The 19152-nt window shown below is 40.1% G+C and overlaps 2 protein-coding genes across 2 annotated transcripts in view; one reads left to right on the top strand and one right to left on the bottom strand.

The window, feature by feature from the left end:
* Nucleotides 1-551: 551 nt before the first annotated feature.
* On the top strand, nt 552-15682 carry gna14a (guanine nucleotide binding protein (G protein), alpha 14a). The gene is given in 9 exon segments (XM_071529491.1): nt 552-972; nt 10297-10481; nt 10970-11074; nt 11076-11125; nt 12188-12234; nt 12237-12315; nt 12940-13069; nt 13240-13393; nt 14551-15682. Coding segments are annotated over 9 exon segments (1062 nt in total). The 5' UTR covers nt 552-851; the 3' UTR covers nt 14742-15682.
* A 226-nt stretch (nt 15683-15908) lies between these two features.
* The window catches only part of vps13a (vacuolar protein sorting 13 homolog A), a 53964-nt gene continuing 50720 nt past the window's right edge, over nt 15909-19152 (bottom strand). Inside the window, 3 exon segments of the mRNA XM_071529484.1 lie at nt 15909-17342; nt 17594-17668; nt 18771-18894. Coding sequence (XP_071385585.1) covers nt 17292-17342; nt 17594-17668; nt 18771-18894 — 250 coding nt within the window. The 3' untranslated portion in view covers nt 15909-17291.

Genomic DNA, 19152 nt, shown 5'->3' with positions numbered 1-19152 from the left:
CTAGATTTTTTATATTAATTTCTTATAAGTCTTAGATGTTTATTTGTTTTCTGCATTAGTGTGTCAGTAGACTGCTGTTTATTGTAAATTTTTGATATTCAGAAACTTTTCATTTCATTAGTTTTGAAAGCATCTTCGCATTAGGGATTTCTTTGACATATGCCTAAGACTTTTGCACAGTACTGTATATATATACACATATATATATATAAAAGAACAAATAGCATAATTTAATTTGTGTGGCAGTGCTTCAGTGCATAGAATTGAACAGACCTGTGGATCTGTACAGGGTCTGTGCTTGTTTTTCTTCATCCTTCTTCTCCACTATAATGATAAAAACCATAGGATCAAATTTTTGCCATCAAACCTTGCCGTTCATAAATGATGATGATTCCATTGATGATGATTCCCATGATTCTATTCTTGCTATGGATTTTCACTTCCCAGTTTGTCCTTTTCTATTTGCAACTGGTGCCCCGCCCTCCTGGGGCGACTGGATAAAGTTCAACAAGTGTCCCCCAGCGTCAGACCAACCGCCCGACCAAACCTCATCACAGCCGGTCAGCAGTTTTTCTTCTAACAAAAAGTTCACAGGAGTTTTCTTTCCAATAGATGGAGGTTCTTCTGTTACAGCTGAGAACAACTTAAATTATTTGCTAAAAAAACAAATATTTATACAAATATATATAAATATTTTCATCCCGGACGTGGGAAGACGTCACATTAAGATGCCCAGCGCCCATTCCCATTGAGACGCAGTGAATTTGTGGAGAGAAGTAAGGGAAAGGAAGAGAAGTTATATTTTCACTTTGAGAGCGGCGGGGGCAACGGAGACCTGGACAGTTTGAAGGATGGCTGGATGTTGTGTATCGGCAGAGGACAAAGAGAACCAGAGGATCAATGAGGAGATTGAGAAACAGCTCCGGAGAGACAAGAAGGACTCGCGCAGGGAGCTGAAGCTGCTGCTGTTAGGTGAGCATCACTGGGGTGGAGGGATGGAGACCCACCCAGAGTCACCTTACCCAAAGTAATTAAGTTCACCCACGTTAGGCTGACAGAAAACCATAGTATACAGCCTAGTAACTGATATCTTTTAATGATGATATGGTTTTTAAGGGGAAAAAACACGCAGTGTGCTTTTCTGACAGGCTATAATTGATTTTTGTTTATATTGGTCTCTGTTACCCTTATGGGGATGACTGACGGGACGCCAGTGAGATCAGTCATCAAGGACACATTTATATTTAGGCCACCATTACAGACAGGTGTCAGGTCGGGTGGGGCAGCACGCAGTAGCCTTTAAAAGGATTTTTTTTATTATCTTAATGGCTTTTATACTAGGCATATAAACAATAAGAGACTACATATATTGACTATATCACATTAACAAGGATGAAGTCTTAAAATACTGTATATATAATGGGAAGTGACAGGAAAGGCAGGAGAGGCAATCATAGTCATGCTCCCTGCCCCGTTGAGCCAGCAGGACGCTCCCACCCAATACTCATTTAAGCCATTAAAAATATATTGTGATCTCAGTAATTTAGAATAGCTGTATGGTAATATTCCCTATTTTATAACATGATAGGGAGGATAGATCAGGTTGTAGTTCAGAAAGCATCAAGGATTCGTGTCATCAGCGCCATGGGTGGGTAGGCATCAGTTTCATATCTCTCTATGCATTGCGTTTCCTCTCTCCTTGTTCCTCGGCACCATCTCCGGATGTGCTGCACAGTGCGCGCTGGCCCAGCTTGGGCGGTTTGCGCGCCGTAGTTGTGCCATTGATTTTACGCACCAAATAATACCCAGTGAGTTTTGCGGAATTCTTTTGTGTTTTCAACTTTGACTTGTCTGCCTGATGGAGTTTTATTTGTCAGTGTTATCACCGCTATCAGTTCACATGGCACATGAGAACTGAGAAAGAGTGAGGTGCAGAGGCAGACTGACAGACACGTTTAACTAAGATGAGAACGCATTCTGGCAAAGCGGGGGATCAATACATTTCTAGTTAAATACAGAAACTATAATTCATTCCCCAGTGATAGCACATTCATTTTCAGTTATTTCTTATGAGTAGTAACGTTTCATGCCAGAAGATTTTTGGTTTTTACATATTTTCCCTGTAATGATTGAAGAGAGAGTGAATAAGACATGGATACTTTTTACAAAGCAGTGGTTAGTTAGCACTGTCACCTCACAGCAAGAAGGTCCCAGGTTTGACTCTCTGTGTTGATTAGAGTGGCCCATAGGTATGAATGTGAGTGTCTGTGTTAGCTCCTGTAACTCTGAATAGGAATAAGCAGATAAAGACAAAAAATAATGAGGATGATTAGTAAATGAGAATTCAAGTTGTAAATTGTCAGTATGTTGCTGTAGCTTATATACAGTGTAAGTAGGCCTATATTAGAGAGTCTGGCCATTGCAGTTTTCAGGCTCATAATCCTGCTTCATGGCTTTGCCAGCTGATGTTTGGAATGATGGGCATCTCTTTTATGGAGGACATTGTTAATAGTCAAGTCAGTTTATTTATATAGCCCATCATCACTAAGCATGTCTGAAAGGACTTTACAGAGAACAGGCCTGCCTAGATCTACAATACAGTGTGTCACATAATAAACCACAAGGAACCAGAACAAACCAGGAGACATGTTGGAAAGACATAGCCGGCCTACCTAACCTGCCTGGCTGAGCACCACTAACCTTAGACCCTCAGTGAAGACAAGGAAAAACTTAATACTAATGTGATACTTTATTGATCCTCATAGAGAAATTATATTTTCACTTGTCCCCTCCACAGTGACGTCAGGTTCAGCTACAGAACAGCAAGGATTCAGTTACTTGCTGAAGGACACTTCAGCAGGGCGGATGTTTGCTGACACAGGGCTTGAACCCAGGCTGTTTGGTTGTCTCTCTCACCAATAGGCCAAAATCCGACTATGTTATGTGTTTAACATACAATCTACATTACATTTGTAGATTTGGCAACACTTTCTAGCAAACAGGGAAACAGAATGTTGCAACATGGCACCCATAGTAGCATCTGGCCAAACTTTCTCTATCAGAGGCTTTGGAAACAACCCATAATAATGCGGCACTATGGAAACATGCCACCCAGGGAAACAACCCACTGTCAAGTCCTTGGTCAGTGGTGTGTTTGAAAGCCATGACTAGCTGCTGCGGCCGTGTCTCATGCAAAACTCATGCAAATGCAACCGCGAGTAGGCTATCAGCCATGGCTTCGGCTGTGCCACTCTCTTAGAAAGGGCTTCCTCTAAACACAGAATCCATTTGCTGCCCACATTCAAAAGCTTCAAAACCAACATTCATTATAAACCTCATCCAATTTGTTTGAAACATTATCTTCACAGTCATTGCCATAAATGCTTACAATAGATGCCCAAAGATTATTTTAGGCAATCGATCATGGATGGCTAAGAAAAAACAACATGGATTGTCCTACATGGTGTTTCAGTTAATCTTGGCTAAAGATGACCCACCTATCATAAGAGCCTGTAGGAAGCTCTGAGCCATTAATGCAATGTTGTGTCAATGAAATGATACAATAGGATGGTCTACAGTTGCCTTACAGTTTACACATGGCTATTGATTGATTATGGCAGAGGCAGAAAGCAGGAATTGGGGTAACAGGTTAACTGAAAAAGGTTTGCCGTGTGTTAACTAGAATCAAACCTCCCTATTAACTTTTTAACTTTTGAAATAAAAGTGATTAAAAGATTACTTTAATTTTGACGTTATAGACACTGACATTATTTACAGAACTTGAAATGAGGTGTAATCATGGTTGTACATAATTATAATAACACTGTCCAAATTACACTATGTCAGTGAGGAAAAAAATACTATATATGTTAAAGACTTTACCCTTTAGATTTTGGAGGTAACTGAAAGTAAAGTAAGGAATCAGATGACATTACTGAGCACAAAATAATGGCTTACATTACTGATTACAGTTTCAAATAATCAGTCATCTGTAATCGTTGACATTTGGAATGTACAATTAGAATAACATAGTAACCAGAGTGACTTATAAAGTAACAGCCCCAGCCTTAGCTTAGCTAGTAAGGTGTGTGAGCCAATCAGCTGGTCTCAGTGGGTTTCATTAGGATGGTCATGGTCAAACAAAGTCCCCAGACAGGAGGAGTGGGAGTAAAGCAGAATGAAAGGTCAGTGCTTACAAGTTCTGCCTTCTATTTAGTGGCCTTACACTTCACTTGACTTCAGTCTCCTTTGCTTTTACAGGGAAAATGCACAAAAATCAACATTGCTCTATAGTGTATTTCCAACTGCAATTCCTGGACATTATGTTAAAAAACATTAAAAAATAGACTGAAAACTGTGAAACCATACAAAACAACACGAAACACAGCAGGACAAGGGAGAAAGCACAAGCAGCATCTCCATACCTAGCCATTCACTATGTAGCATGCTGACATACAGAACAAGCGAATACATTTAAGCAGGTAAAACACCAGTATAAAATGTAAACAATTAAACAAGTCTTTAAAAAACATGCAGGCACAAAACATGCAGAAAGAACTACAAACAACAAAGGTCCTGCTCATAAACAGGAATACAGAACAAAGGGATTAGATATGTTTTGGTAAAACGGGAAGACTTCAGATATAGGAAAACATGGTAATGAGCAACTGGAGTGAGGTTAATAATAGTGAAAGGCTGCTCTTTGTATTACGGGAGATAATTCCCCTAGTTGGTGACAATTTTGATGTCTGTTTCCCTTGTTTACAGTTTTACAGACACAGCAGTCTTCTTCTTTTTGTTGCTTTCACTGTGACTAAAAAACTAAATGTATTGCAATAGCTGAGAAACAATCAGTATTAATAACCCGTTGCAGTTGCTGCTCTACTATAATCGAAAATGCAAAGAGCAACATGTTGCACAGAGCAGTTGAACATGTTGAAGAGAAGTGTGAAGAGTGTTTATGCTTTGAAATCATAGAAATCACTGGGGAAATGTATGTTAGGGATTCTCCTTTGGTTTGTGAGTGTGATAGCGGCCATAAAAAAACATATCCCAACTGGCTATACTATAAAATGTAATTTTAAGTATTTTTACATTTTCTTTAATTGTGCACTCCATTCTTCCTAACCTGAACCTCCCATATTAGTTCCAGTTGCAAAAAGGATGGTGAAAAGCCAGACTGTAACCTTGTGTAGTAGTTTTTTGGCTGGACCGCAACAGCGGGGCCAGCCCTACAAACGCAAATGTCTGTCACTGACTGACTGACTGAGTGATGAAGTTACACCATTGGTCGGCCGTGGCACGTGGCACATCATAGTATCACAGAGCCAGAAATTTAAGTTTCGTTTTCTCCGCCGTCTAGTTTCTCCGCTGAGATCAGGAGCCCGTTTCTCCCACACAGTAAGCAGGCTGACCAATATCATGCATGTAAGCTGAAGCTAAAGTAGAATCTATACAATTATATCATATCACCGTTTATGTCGATGCATATGCACGAGCTCAGTCCACCTGAAGCCCCTCTGTTCTGAGAGAGACACAAACAAGCATGGAGGTTTCATCACGCCGAGGGCTTATTGCCGACCTTCCCGAAGTTTCCCGGGGCCACGGTTCCGGCCAGTGCCGCTAGCTGGGCGCCGATTTGTTCCCGATGATCCGGCCGAGATTTCGGCCGTGGTCACGACGACGATGCGCCCCCGGTGTCCCGCGAACAGCGTTTTCGGCACCGACGGGTAACAGAGCGCCTGGCGCTTGGATCGGCAGGATCGATGCGGCCCGTGGGCGCGGTGGAGACGACAGCGGTGGAGAGAGAGATGCGCTGGAACGATCAGTATGGATGTATGGACTATTATTCTGTATTAGCAGTCTACAGCCAGGGGTTAAAGTGGGCCGGAACGATCCGGAACGGCGTTCCGGCACCTTCGATTAATAAGTAAATAAATCTGATTGGCAGTTTCATAATGACAAGCGAGTTCACAGGGCTGCCAACTCTCACGCATTGACCGAGAGACTCACGCAGTTGACATTTTTCACACGCTCTCACGCCACAAGTCCATTTTCTCACGCAGTGAAAAACAAATTCATAACAGATAACGTCGTGACGTGAAAAAAGGAAACTGACAGCAGGACAGACGAGACAGAGCAGCACAGCGCAGCAGAGAGTTATTCAGACCATCTGAATAGCGAGAAATATACACAAATTATTATATTATATTATATTATTATATATATTATATTATTATTATATTATTATTATATTGTAATTTATTCCCATGCATGCTGCTCAGAGTAATCTCAGTCAGCAGCTCTTCTGCGTCTCTCCCTCTCCTCTCGCGCCGTGCACACGCAGGCAGGAGTGAGAGTGAGTTGCTATGGTTACGGGGACGCTCTGTGTCTGTCGCTCTGAAACTTTCTCATGATTCCCAATAATAGATTTTTTAGGTTAGTATGCCTATGCAAAATCATGAATGTAAGCACCTCAATGCTGAAATCTAGTAATATAACATAATTTTACATTTTTGGTTAACATTATACAGGGTTGCTGTTTCTTCACTTAATAGGTTAACTTAAGAGGTTAGGTGGTGTAGAAATGCAGGAAATTTGTTTTAAATTACTATTTTTTTCTGACCCCCCACCAATTATGTATCTACCCCCGTAGAAATGCAGGAAATTTGTTTTAAATTACTATTTTTTTCGGAACCCCCCCCCCTCCGAAACAGGGTTCCCCCACCTGCCAAATCCCACTTTAACCCCTGTCAACAGCGGAGTTAGTTACACCATTGGTCGGCCGTGGCACGTGGCACACTCATACACGGTCCAGCCATATACTAGGTTTTGACCTAGTTATCCAGACATTGTCATCACATTCATTCACAGAGCTGACACCATGTCACTACTCACCCAACCAGGAAGTGTGTGTGTGTCTGGGGTTGTGTTTGTGGTCAAATCTGTATGTGTTAATGTGTGAGTGTGTGTGTGTACAGATCTGTGGTCAGCATTCAGTTACACTACAACCACCCAGATGCATACACACACACACGTGCAGACACATACTGTACATACAAAGACACAAATGGATACAAACAAACATGCATGCACCTACAGAAACATACACTAGACCAGTACAGAGACCAAAAAACGCAACAAAAATTTATTGATGTTTAATGACAAAAGCAATGGCTTTATAGCATAGCTGTCAATCAGCCTAGTCAACCTTGATACTCTAATGGAGACAGCTATCATCACACAAATTTATCAAATATTTATTAAATTATTTTATTTAACCTTTATCAGTCAATGAAGAACAAATTCTTATGTACAACCTGATAACCTGATATTTAACCCTTTGTGGTGTATATCAGATATGTGCATGGTTGGCTAACCAATGGAAATTTAGATTGCATGTGGCTTCTCCCAAACACGAAAAGGTCAGATCTGTTCCACAAGAAGTAAAAAAAGAGTCTTATGTGATAACTATTATAATTACTGAATAAAATTCCTGTTGGCGGGTCCTAAGTCTCATTGTCTGGACTTACGAGCAACACTGATAACATTGGTGATACTAGAGACATTTAATCTCAAACGAGGCTTCCTTCCATCCTGACCAAATGAAAAGCTGCAGGATCATGATTTGCCTCCGACGCAGTATTTACCTGCCCGTCTTACCCGAGCTCCCCTCATCTCCAAGAAACTTGACTTGTAAACAAGGTACATTCAAATGGGGTCACTTTGTCTAAGCTTCATTCACGGAGACTTAAGATAAAGTATTCATGATGTCATGCAAAACTCCCAGGAAGAGTAATGACTCACAGACTCATAGAGTTTTAACACACTTTGCTAAGAGACAAACAGACAGGTATACAGATGCATGCATGCACACATGCGCACACACACTTGCAGACACACACCCACTCATGCACACGCACATACGCACACACACAAACACAGCCACTTCTTCAAATGTACTGCTCTGAACAAACACACATTTGTTTAACAAATAGATTTGGTTGGCAGCGTGTGGGTTCTATGAAAAAATTAGGAGCTCATGCTGTAGGAAGTGAAGAGGGATGTGAGAGACAGATACTCTGTGTGTCTGTGTGTGTGTGTGTGTGTGTGTGTGTGTGTGTGTCTGTCTGTGTGTCCGCCTGCTTCTGTGCTTGTGTGTACTTTGTGAATTCTAGACATGAGAAGTGCAGACTTTATTTTTCAATAGTTAGAATGATTAGAGGTGTGTGTGTGCGTGTGTGTGTGTGTGTGTGTGTGTGTGTGTGTGCGTGTCAAGCAGCTGAAAGAACCAGTAAATGTGTCTAAATAAACACAAACCACTGACACTCTACAGAGCCTGAACCCTCAAAGCACACACACACACACACACACACACACACATATATATATATACACACACACACACACACACACACACACACACACAGTAGACTTCCATCTATTCCAGGTATGAAGGTTATTGTAAATAGATGATGATAAGGGATATTTTGGTCTCACACAGCAACATCCACATTAACCTCCTTGTCAGATTTTTTTTTCTGTTTGCAGTTTCCCCAAAACATCTTAATAATAAGAGCATCATAGTTCCTTTGCAAATCAATACACAGGAATGATTGTTGGCTAGATAGAACAGGCACAAAGAATCAGATTTTTTCTCGTTGTGGCACTGATCTGATCTTTTCTTGTCTCTAATCAGGAAAAAAATGAAATCTGATTCTCCCTGTTAAGACATCTTTGAAATAATCTGATCTGTGCCACAAAGAGTTAAAAGTTGGATACCACACATCTGTGTAAATGCAGCCTTAGTGTTAGGATGCTTTTGGGAAAAGGGGGATGTGCTCTCTTAAAGAATAAGTGCATGTTTGAACGCAGCACTAAGAGAAGACGACATTGGATCTATTTTTTTTTGTCCTACTATGACATATAGTAGCAAACGAAGGCAACAATTGTGGAATTATTTTGTTAAAATATTTTATGTGGGGTGAAACTTACTTAAACCTTCTATTGAACAAAAGCCCTGAGTGGTAGTGGCAGCTAATCTAGGCATGGTAGCCTCCCTCCCAATTCACTAGAAGTGGAAGTACTGGTTTATACGTTGGTATTTTCTTGGTACACCTAGTTGCTTTTAATATTTCATGAGGCTGGACAATACTCAAAGGAGTGACAGGACAACAGTGCATGGGTAGCAGGGATTTTAATGAAAGTTTAGGAAAGGAGAAGAGTGGGATGAGGAGGGTCTGGGGATCAGGGCAAACTCTGGATATTTGGCTCTGGATAGATTTGAGTGTGGATGAGGCGGTCGCCCTGGGAGTGTCCGTGGCACGTTGGCTTTCAAAGTGTGGGTAGGTGATCAAGGTAATTGAGCGCCGGTGAGCTGGCAAGAGTTGGCTGGCTCTGGGTTTACTCTGGTAAGGTTTTCCCATGATCTGATTTCCACAATGCCCTTCTTCACTCTCACTCTGTTATACACATTCCCCCTGGGGAGCAGCGTAGCCTTTGTCTTCTGCCTCTGGCCAAGTTGGGGGTTTAAGCTTGCTGCAGTGGGGAGAGTGTTACTCATTCACTTACCCCACCCAGACTTTGACACGGGAATCCCTTTGGAAGTCAAATATACATTCAAATCTGTCAGAGATTGCCTGTGTATCCTCGCACCAACAAGTTAGCAATCAAGAGTTGCCATAGCAGTGGGACTTATTTGTTTGCTTATAAAAGTTTGCTAGAATTTGACTCTTACACAACCTACACAGAAATAAAGGTATGCATCGCAACAGAAGTGTTAGGGAACCACGAGCTCACAGTTGTGTGTGTGTATGTAGATGGTCACAATCAACATGGTCCAAAAAAAGTGTGTGTGGATAGTTCCAGTACCGAGGACAAATTGGTGGAGACATCGGCACACTCTTTATACACAATTTGTGTATAAAACCTCAGATAACTATTCTATGAGACCAGAATGTAACAGAACAGCTGTCATTATGTCAGCAATACATTATCAATAGAGCAGGTACAACTTTTGTCTCTTGTTAGCATAAAAGATCAGGGCTTGGCAACCTGCAGCAACCTGTTTGAACAGGATGGAACATAAAAACACACCTTCCTTGAAAATAACTCATCATGTGTCTCTGTAGCACCTTAAGATTTACTTGTAGTTGTTCTATACTGCCGATGTTTGTTTTTATTTTGTAAACTGAAAATCTATAAATAAAGTGTTTAAAAAAAAAGATTTACTTTTAGTAAAAGTATGTCACATATAAAAGGTATTTATAAGGTATTTATTCTCTCTATGTCCCCCAGGTACCGGAGAGAGTGGAAAGAGCACCTTTATCAAACAGATGAGGATTATCCATGGAGGAGGCTACACAGAGGAAGACAAGAAAGGCTATGCCAAACTGGTCTACCAGAACATCTACACATCCATGCAGTCCATGATCCGAGCCATGGAGACACTCAGTATATCCTTCTCTGATTCCCAGAACCAGGTAAAGAGTAGGACTTGACTTGGGCCAGGTGATTCAGCCCAGTCTAACTGGAATCTGAAGAGAAATGAACATTGTAATTTGCCCAGTACTTTGCTGGCAATGGGATTTTCTATTTGAATTCTAACAGCCATGAGAGAACTATAGAAATCTGAACATAAATATCAAGCTGTAGTAGAAAGAGTGCCATCCTGCCTGAATCCAATCCCCTGCATCCCTGAATTGTTTAGTCAAGTCCAAGTGAAACAATAACCCATAATGAGCATCAGGCACCTGTTATATTTGACTATGGAAGAACATTTAACATTTTCAGCATGCACACATCCAGAGAAATACAGGAGTAGCTATCATGTGCTGTTAGATCTGCCAGCGTTAAGATTTTTTCCCTCTCCTTGGCCCATTTCCAAAAAAGTAAGAGAGGAGAAGTGGTGGTGGTCTAAGTGGTCTTTATATATATGTGTGTGTGTGTGTGTGTGTGTGTGTGTCCACAGAGCTATGCAAACTCTGTCCTGGAGGTGGAGGTGGATAAGGTGGACGACTTAGACCAAAGCCTGGTGGCGGCCATCAGGAGCCTGTGGAAGGACAGAGGAGTGCAGAGAGAGCTACGACCGACGCAGAGAGTACCAGCTGTCCGACTCCACCAAATAGTGAGCATTGGACATGCTAGAGTTACAACTATAGCTTTATCAAATACATCAGACCTATTAGAGTTACTACTTTAGCTTGGGAAAATGCCAGCTTCTGAATAATGGATATACTTGGTTCTCAGACTGACAAATAGAGATTGCATGCAACCTCTTCCTCTCTCTGCTAAATAGTGAATACATAGAGCTATGTAATGTATTATATGCATTATAGATACTCATTTATCAGATGCCAGATCGACAGTACATAGAGGTACTCTCTGTTGCTGATACAGCCAAATAATAATGTGCATACTATAGATACTGTTTTATCAGTTGCCAAATAATGAGCACACAGAGATACTACTCTCCCCAGCTCTGACAAATAGTGAGTGCTTAGATAGTAGCTACTGTGGCTGCAGATTAGTGAGTACATAGACATGTCACTTCGTCACTACATAGATGTGTACAATCATGTGGTTTCCCAAATAATGAGTACTGTATTACTTATTAAGATCCACATTGTTTTGTGATGATATTGATGATCCTGATAAAACAAAAAGTCTAACGTTTTTAGCTTTCATTTGCTATTTTTGTCAATGCAGATGCAGTGTAACCTATAATATTTGTGTCCCAAATGGAAATTCTGATAAACAACTGTCTCTCTTCTAATGGTTTTCTCTTCCCCCACTGTGTCCCTTTAATATCAAAACCAATTAATCATTACTTTACCGTATCAATACTTAGTTTACTGACTAGACAAGGCTAATTGTATGCATTCCACATCTATGGATATTCATTCTGATATTAATTTGTATTATCACGTCACATCATTTTACGGCTGTGTGAACCGATATATGTCAGATTTTGCACATTCTTATCAAATCTGAGTCAGGTGCCATCTGGTTTCTGCCTGTTTAAACAGCCACAAAATCATCAGTTAATCATTTCCCCCTCTTCTCTTCTCTTCTCTTCTCTTTCTTCTCTTCTCTTCTCTTCTCTTCTCTTCTCTCTCTTCTCTTCTCTCTCTCTTCTCTTCTCTTCTCTTCTTTCTCTCTCTCTCTCTTTCTTCTCTTCTCGTTTCAGTTATCTTACTGATCTGGACCGTATCGCAGAGCCTTCTTATGTCCCGACCTGCAGGATATCCTTAGAGTCCGAGTGCCCACTACCGGCATCATAGAATACCCCTTTGACATGGAGAATGTCATCTTCAGGTGAGGAGAAAAGCACATCACTTGTGTTATTTTAGCCTGTTTAGATACTGTAACACAGCAAAAAGGTTAAAGCATGTTGTGTGCTGCTGACATAGTCGATGGAGCTACAGCACAATGAGCTGAGGTGGAAAGTAACTACTGAAGTACTCTACTTAAGTACAATTTTGAATTACTGGCACTTTACCTTAGTATTTCCATTTTGTGAGACTTTATACTTTTACTCCACTACACTTCAGAGGGAAATATTGTACCTTTGCTGTAGTTACTAATTACTCTGCAGAATAAGGTTTTACATGCAAAACATACGTTAAGCTCATAAAATGAGTATGAGTATGAGTATGTTTCCATTATGGTATTGCTACTTTTACTTTTACCACTTTTTTCCACCACTGACAATGAGTGAACATACAAAGACAACACTAAGAGGCTTCAGGGAAAACCAGACGCAGATCTGTGCCTCAAAATAAAAATGTGATCTTGTATTCCTGTGTAAATCCAGCCTCCTAAGTAATATTGAATTAAGGTAATAAGACAAAGAGATAAATAAGACTAAACTCAGGACTTTTCTGCTGTTATTGTTGTTGTTGTTGTTGTTGTTGTTGTGATTGGCTGATGGCATGGCAGGATGGTGGATGTAGGAGGTCAGAGGTCAGAGAGGAGGAAGTGGATCCACTGCTTTGAGAACGTCACCTCCATCATCTTCCTGGTGGCGCTCAGCGAGTACGACCAGGTCCTGGCTGAGTGCGACAACGAGGTGAGAGTTCAGCTCATCACTGGCTGAGCCCAGGACTATACTTGCAAAGCACATCGTGTTCGGATAATAATGCTCTTGTAGTGTGCTTGTAATTTGACTTTGGTGCCTTAAAATATTTCATGAGCAACAATCCCACTGTTACCTATTTCTGTGCTGCATGTGGATGTCAGAACCGTATGGAGGAGAGCAAGGCGCTGTTCAAGACCATCATCACGTATCCTTGGTTCCAACGCTCCTCCGTCATACTTTTCCTCAACAAGACTGACATCCTTCAGGAGAAGATCATGTACTCTCATGTAGCCAACTACTTCCCTGAATTCACAGGTACTGTATGTGTGTGTGTGTGTGTGAGACGCTAAGTAAAAGACTGGCAGTGAGTTTATAATTGAATTAAAAATATATTGTTAGGTCCGTGTACATGTGTATGTGGTGAAGTAGGTGCTTTATGTACCTTTAAGTGATCAGCCTTTGGAAAAACCTTGCACTATTTGAATCTTAACTGTATTAATCTGATAGGTGGATTTGGATTTTCAGGCAGGCTCTCTGATTCTGAAATCTGTATTCTCGGATTTTGGGTATGAGATTTGCATGCGCCTCAAATCCAGTATTGGGCCGTGGGATTTGTGTTCAAACAGTCAGATCTGATTTAATATTGTTAACAGGAAGGATGCAGGATGCCTTTGAGCATCACAGCTGACAGTCCATTAGTCATCAGTCCATTAGTCCTCATCTGATTTATAAATCATTACTGAATAGGCCAAATATTTACCAATCCAGTCTCTAGTCTGAGTAAGGAAACTTTCAATTATGTGAATTGACATTGTGTTCATGGGGGAGCCCCGGTGGCTCACTGAGTAGAGCACGTACCATATAAGGCTCAGTCTTTCCTGTAGCGACCCGGGTTCAAATTTGGCCCACGGTCATTTGCTGTATGTCCTCCCCTCTCTCTCCCATACCTTTCTGTCTCTCTGTCAAATAAAGCATAAAAATGCCTAAAATAAATCTTTAAAAAATAAAAAAAGACATTGTGTTCATGGTACCATTCACCATCTGGTTCCACAAGTGCATTAGGAATTTGAACACACATGAGCGACCTTGGGCTCCCACAATATAACCATCTGAGAGCAGCTCTTCAGTGATAGACCTAATTGACTGACTGCTGCATGGAAAATAGTGTAGGATTTTTGTCATAATCTATTGGCCACCTGAGCTGGCATCGAGATGGGAGCTTTTTTACCTCAAGGTTCGAGGTTATAATGGTTAAGGATGAACAGAGCTTAGTTTATGATGCACCTCAGATATTGGTTTTCTTTTGTTTTGTTTTGCACTCTATTGAGTCTCAAAACGTTTCATTGTCACATCCAACCTAGTAGACTACAGAATAACCAAAGATTAATGTTCTATCCTTATCAAACAAATAGCAGTTTTAATTTCCACTTTGATTGGATTGAAAGTGAAATAAAATCAGCCCTGATTTGCAGGACCTCAGCAGGATCCTAAAGCTGCACAAGAGTTCATCCTGAAGATGTACCAGGAACAAAACCCAGACAAGGAGAAGACGCTGTACGCCCACTTCACCTGCGCCACAGACACAGAGAACATCCGCTTCGTCTTTGTGGCTGTCAAAGACACCATCCTCAGGCACAACCTGAAAGAGTTCAACCTGGTGTGAAGAGGAACGAGGAGGAGAGGACAGGAGAGGAGAGACAAGACGAAGGGAGACGAGAATGGATCAGATGGGGAAAGGAGGGGAGAGAGAGGAGACGAGCATTGGAAGGGCTGCAGCTTTTTTCATGGCTGTCTAAACAGAGGAAAATCAGATTCCACATGGTTTCTCCATGTTTAGACAGCCAGGGAAAAGATCAGCTCTTTGCCACAAAGCTTTAAAGATTTTCAGTTTTAAAAAAAGATCTTTTGTGCCTGTATAAATCCAGCCAAAAACGAGAATATGAGCATGTTGTAATAGGCATACCCAAACTACTGATTCTGTCTAGGTTGCCATGTTTAATAGAGATCATACGCCTGTATGCTATTTTGGAGTGGATGGAGTAGTAACAAAAATTGTGAAAAGGAAATGTTTCCTTCCAATCTTTCACGAGATCTGCTGTACGAAAATTGTACTTTCCTGTATAGCAGCGAGAATGTTAGTTGCCTCAGTTTACAAGGTGTATTTATGTGAAAATTAGTGGAAAATAACTACCATTTATCATAGACCTATTGAGTGGATTACATATTTTATTAGTCACTTTTGCAAATACACCAATCAGAAATAGGATCTGTCATTAGTGCTTCAACTAATATTGAAGATAGTTTCAGTCCATACAATAACATGTATGTGATAAGAATTCACTGGACTGATGTTTGTTTTTTGAAAATTTCCAATTTGATATTGTGTAGAAATGACACTGTACTTTTCCATATAAAACAGTGAGCCATATGCCTGTTTTTGCCCCTAAGTGCCTTGTTTACCCAACACAGACAAGACAACCACTCAGGTTTATCTTCTTTTAGATGTAAATATGATCCAAGTTGTGCTACTGAAAAACCCTACTCGTTGATCTTAAGAGTGATTTTTTGGAGTTTAATACGTTCTTTTCTATGTTGGTTCTTCTCAAGAGAAATTGAAATTGTATTTATGGTAAATTTCAATAAACAATTATAGTTGTTTAATGAAAAGTGCTTTTGCGTGTTTGAGATTTTCTGAGGTAAAACAGAGAAAACAAGGGAGGCAAAGATTCTCTAAGAAACCTATAGAGACAGAAAGGTCTATGACAAAACATGCTTATTTGAAACAAAGATATTTTATTTTTCTGAAAATGGCAAAATAATTCAAGCCACTGCAGTGATCATGTTGCTTCCCAAAAAGATAAATGACAAACAAACAATAAAGGCAACAGAAACATTTAGCTACATTAATTGCAATGCACCCAAAACCAAAAGCAAACCTTTAAAATAAGTCAGAGTAAATAGCAGCTGATGATAATAATTGCATTAGTTTTTTTTTAAATATACTTTTCTCTGCATAACTCTTTGTCATAGTTGGCATTACATACCGGCGGTATAAAAACATAAAAATCACAAAATTACAATCTGCAATGCCATAATACAGACTACTGTGTGACGATTGGTATATACACATATGGTATTATCTTAGATCAATATACAGCAGATTGATACATGTCAGTACAGTATAAAAATAGCATGCGTCTCTAAATCACACACTGAACAGTCTTAATCTTGCAGAAACGTATAGAAAAACTTTAGGGAAGTAAAATGAAACGGGGGTTTTGGGGACAGTAGATCTTGCACTATGTATATTATAAAGCAATACTCAAACCTTTTAATTAGTAAGACATTTTCCCTTTTATATAACCCAGTAAAATAAACTAGTGTAAAACACATTAAGGTTATCAATAGTGCTACAACAAACATGGTTGATTAGCTGTTATTCAAGCTGTGTTTTCTGCCACATCTCACTAGCTGTCTCTCAATGCTAATTGAATAGAAAAATGACAGACAAACTAGTTTCTACAGTCAAACACAATTTGAAATATGTTCAATTAATTGAAATTAGTGACTTAACGCGTGCTTGACTGAACATGGCTAGTAGAACAACTGCAAAGGAAAAGCCTAGGAAGTTTAAAATGCACCAACTGCACCAGCATTCGGCACTGATGCAGATACTGAGAAGATGTGTTCTTTAACTCAGACCTGGGTTAGTTTTCTACAATGTCAAGTTGTAAAAGAAATCAGAAAAAAAACATGAACAATCATCTGTGTTTCAAAACATGTGAGAAAAAGTACAAGTGCAATCAGAGCATGAGGAGACTAAGTTTGGTTCGATGCATTCTAAGATGTATGTAAGTCACCAGTCGATGAGAACACCTTGATTAAACATTTATAGCATTGCTATAAGCATGCACCCACATAACTACTCAGTCACTCTGTCCCTCACTCCCTAACACGCACACACATACACACACACACACCCATACACACATACTAACAGACTGACTGTTAGTACAACATTGTTTGTACCACTAGTCATAAATGGAGGTAAACAAAACTAGCATGCAGTAAAGAACAAAGGCACTGGCACATTGTGTGTGTGAATGTGTGTGTGAATGTGTGTGTGTGTGTGTGTGTGAGTGAGAGTGAGAGTGTGAGTGTGAGTGTGTTGCTGTGCGTTTAGTTTTTATAATTTCTTGGTGCTGGTTTCTTGTCAGTATTTGTGTAAACTCTCCCTTGCGTCCTCCAGCTTTGTAAGAACCCACTGTAAGCAAATTAAAACACATATTAGCATATTGTACCACAATGACTAACTCTAATTTAACTGTCCCTTGTTCTATGAACTGGGGTAAGCAGCTTGGATGCACCAATCCCTGGCTTAAATGTTAGATGGAAGGGGATGAGTGTGAGTAAATCAAGTGGGCACAAATAGATAATACATGTAATGAAATGCTGAACATATACATATATATATAAATGAGTAGGGGCATTTGATACTACAAATAGACAGCTTACCTTGGCTATCTCAGGAGTTTTGAAGTTGATGATTTTCCCAAACTCTTTGGCGTGGAAGACTGACTTGACTCTCTCCTGCAAAATATAAAAACACAATGAGAATACCACCAACCAGAAGTCATGTATATTATTGCTGTAAACCACAACAGTCCAATCAACATTTGTGAACATGAGCGACTCTCTGTCAAAGCTGGAAACCTTGTGGTAGAATATGTAATATTGTTTCACCCCAAAGGCAACTTTTCAGGGATTACTAAAAAGCAGCTGTATTTATAAATGGCTATCTGTGGATTTTTTTATATTCTACAATGGATTTTGAATGGCCCTGACAGATTTAAGGGTGATTTAATAAGGGAAATTTTATAAAAAAAGGAGATTATAAAATGGAGCTATGAGGTTTTAAGAGGTGACAGAATTGTTGCCTGAATTGATACTGAAGTGATATTCCCCTTTAAGCTGCACTGACTGTGAATACTATGAATACACAGGGACAAACAGAGACAAATGACTACCAGTGAGTTTCCTGTGTTGGGTGAGTCCGATCAAACAAAGACGTAAAGTACGGTAAGATGATGCTTCTATGGCTGTGGCTAATGTATTCATCTGAATACTGACTGAACTGATCTTTAAGAGGGCATGCAGAAGGCATGGATAAGAGTGAATTTCTCTTGAACACAATTCATTCAGGATATGGCAGGAAGGTGATCACAACTGGCATCTTTAATTCTCCTGAACATGGTTCAGGTTGACAGAAATCATCTCATTTCACCTATTGAATTGCAGTGTGAATTTGCTCTGAGTGGACCAAATAAAAAGCAACTGATGACTTGTGCCAGAATGATTTGATTCATCCAATGTTTGTCACAGACTGGGTTAGGATTAGATTAAATTTGCTCTCCAAGATATACTGAATGAAGTGGGTATCTGAAGCTACTTGCATTTGACACATGAACTTTAGATGCCAACACACAGCCTCTGGCCATAGAAAGGCCTTTCCAAGTCTCTGCAATGTAGTAAGTTGAATCAAGCACTGTGACATTGTTGTGTAGCAGCTTATGTACAGTATATTTGCTATATATACAAAATCATTTTGCAAATGTTGTCTCCGGAGGGAAAGAATGACTTCTGATTTAGAGCATAAAGAGTTACGGTTTGGCTTCATTTGATTTTCCTGTACCTTCGCCTCGATGCGAAGCCGCCGGTCCTCTACGATCATCGGATCCTTGGTGAACTCATCGAACAGATACTGCCACTCACAGGTCAGCTGGCCAAACGTGCCTTTGGTCACAAAGAATATGCCCCTGGAATAGAAAGCAGAAACAAGGGTTATATTAAGCAAGGAAAATCCCCTCAGAGACAAGACCACAGATAAAGGAATATACGAGTGACACAGCAGAGATAAACTGTAGACACATTGTGCTTAGGCTAACTGACAGAAAGAGAGGCAAATTCATATAGATCACACAAAACAGGGATAAGTGATGATCCCAATTGGTTGGGAAAAGACAAAATCTGTTTGGGTCGAAATGTTGTACCGTATTGAATAAAGTATTTAGAAA

This window comes from Centroberyx affinis, unplaced genomic scaffold (genome assembly GCF_046629955.1).
Source record: "Centroberyx affinis isolate AG114_WGS23_722 - 3 ecotype Tasmania unplaced genomic scaffold, CSIRO-AGI_Caff_v1 ptg001793l_1, whole genome shotgun sequence".
NCBI lineage: Eukaryota > Metazoa > Chordata > Actinopteri > Beryciformes > Berycidae > Centroberyx > Centroberyx affinis.
Note: the sequence above shows the minus strand (reverse complement) of the source record. Positions and strands in the feature narration are given on the sequence as shown.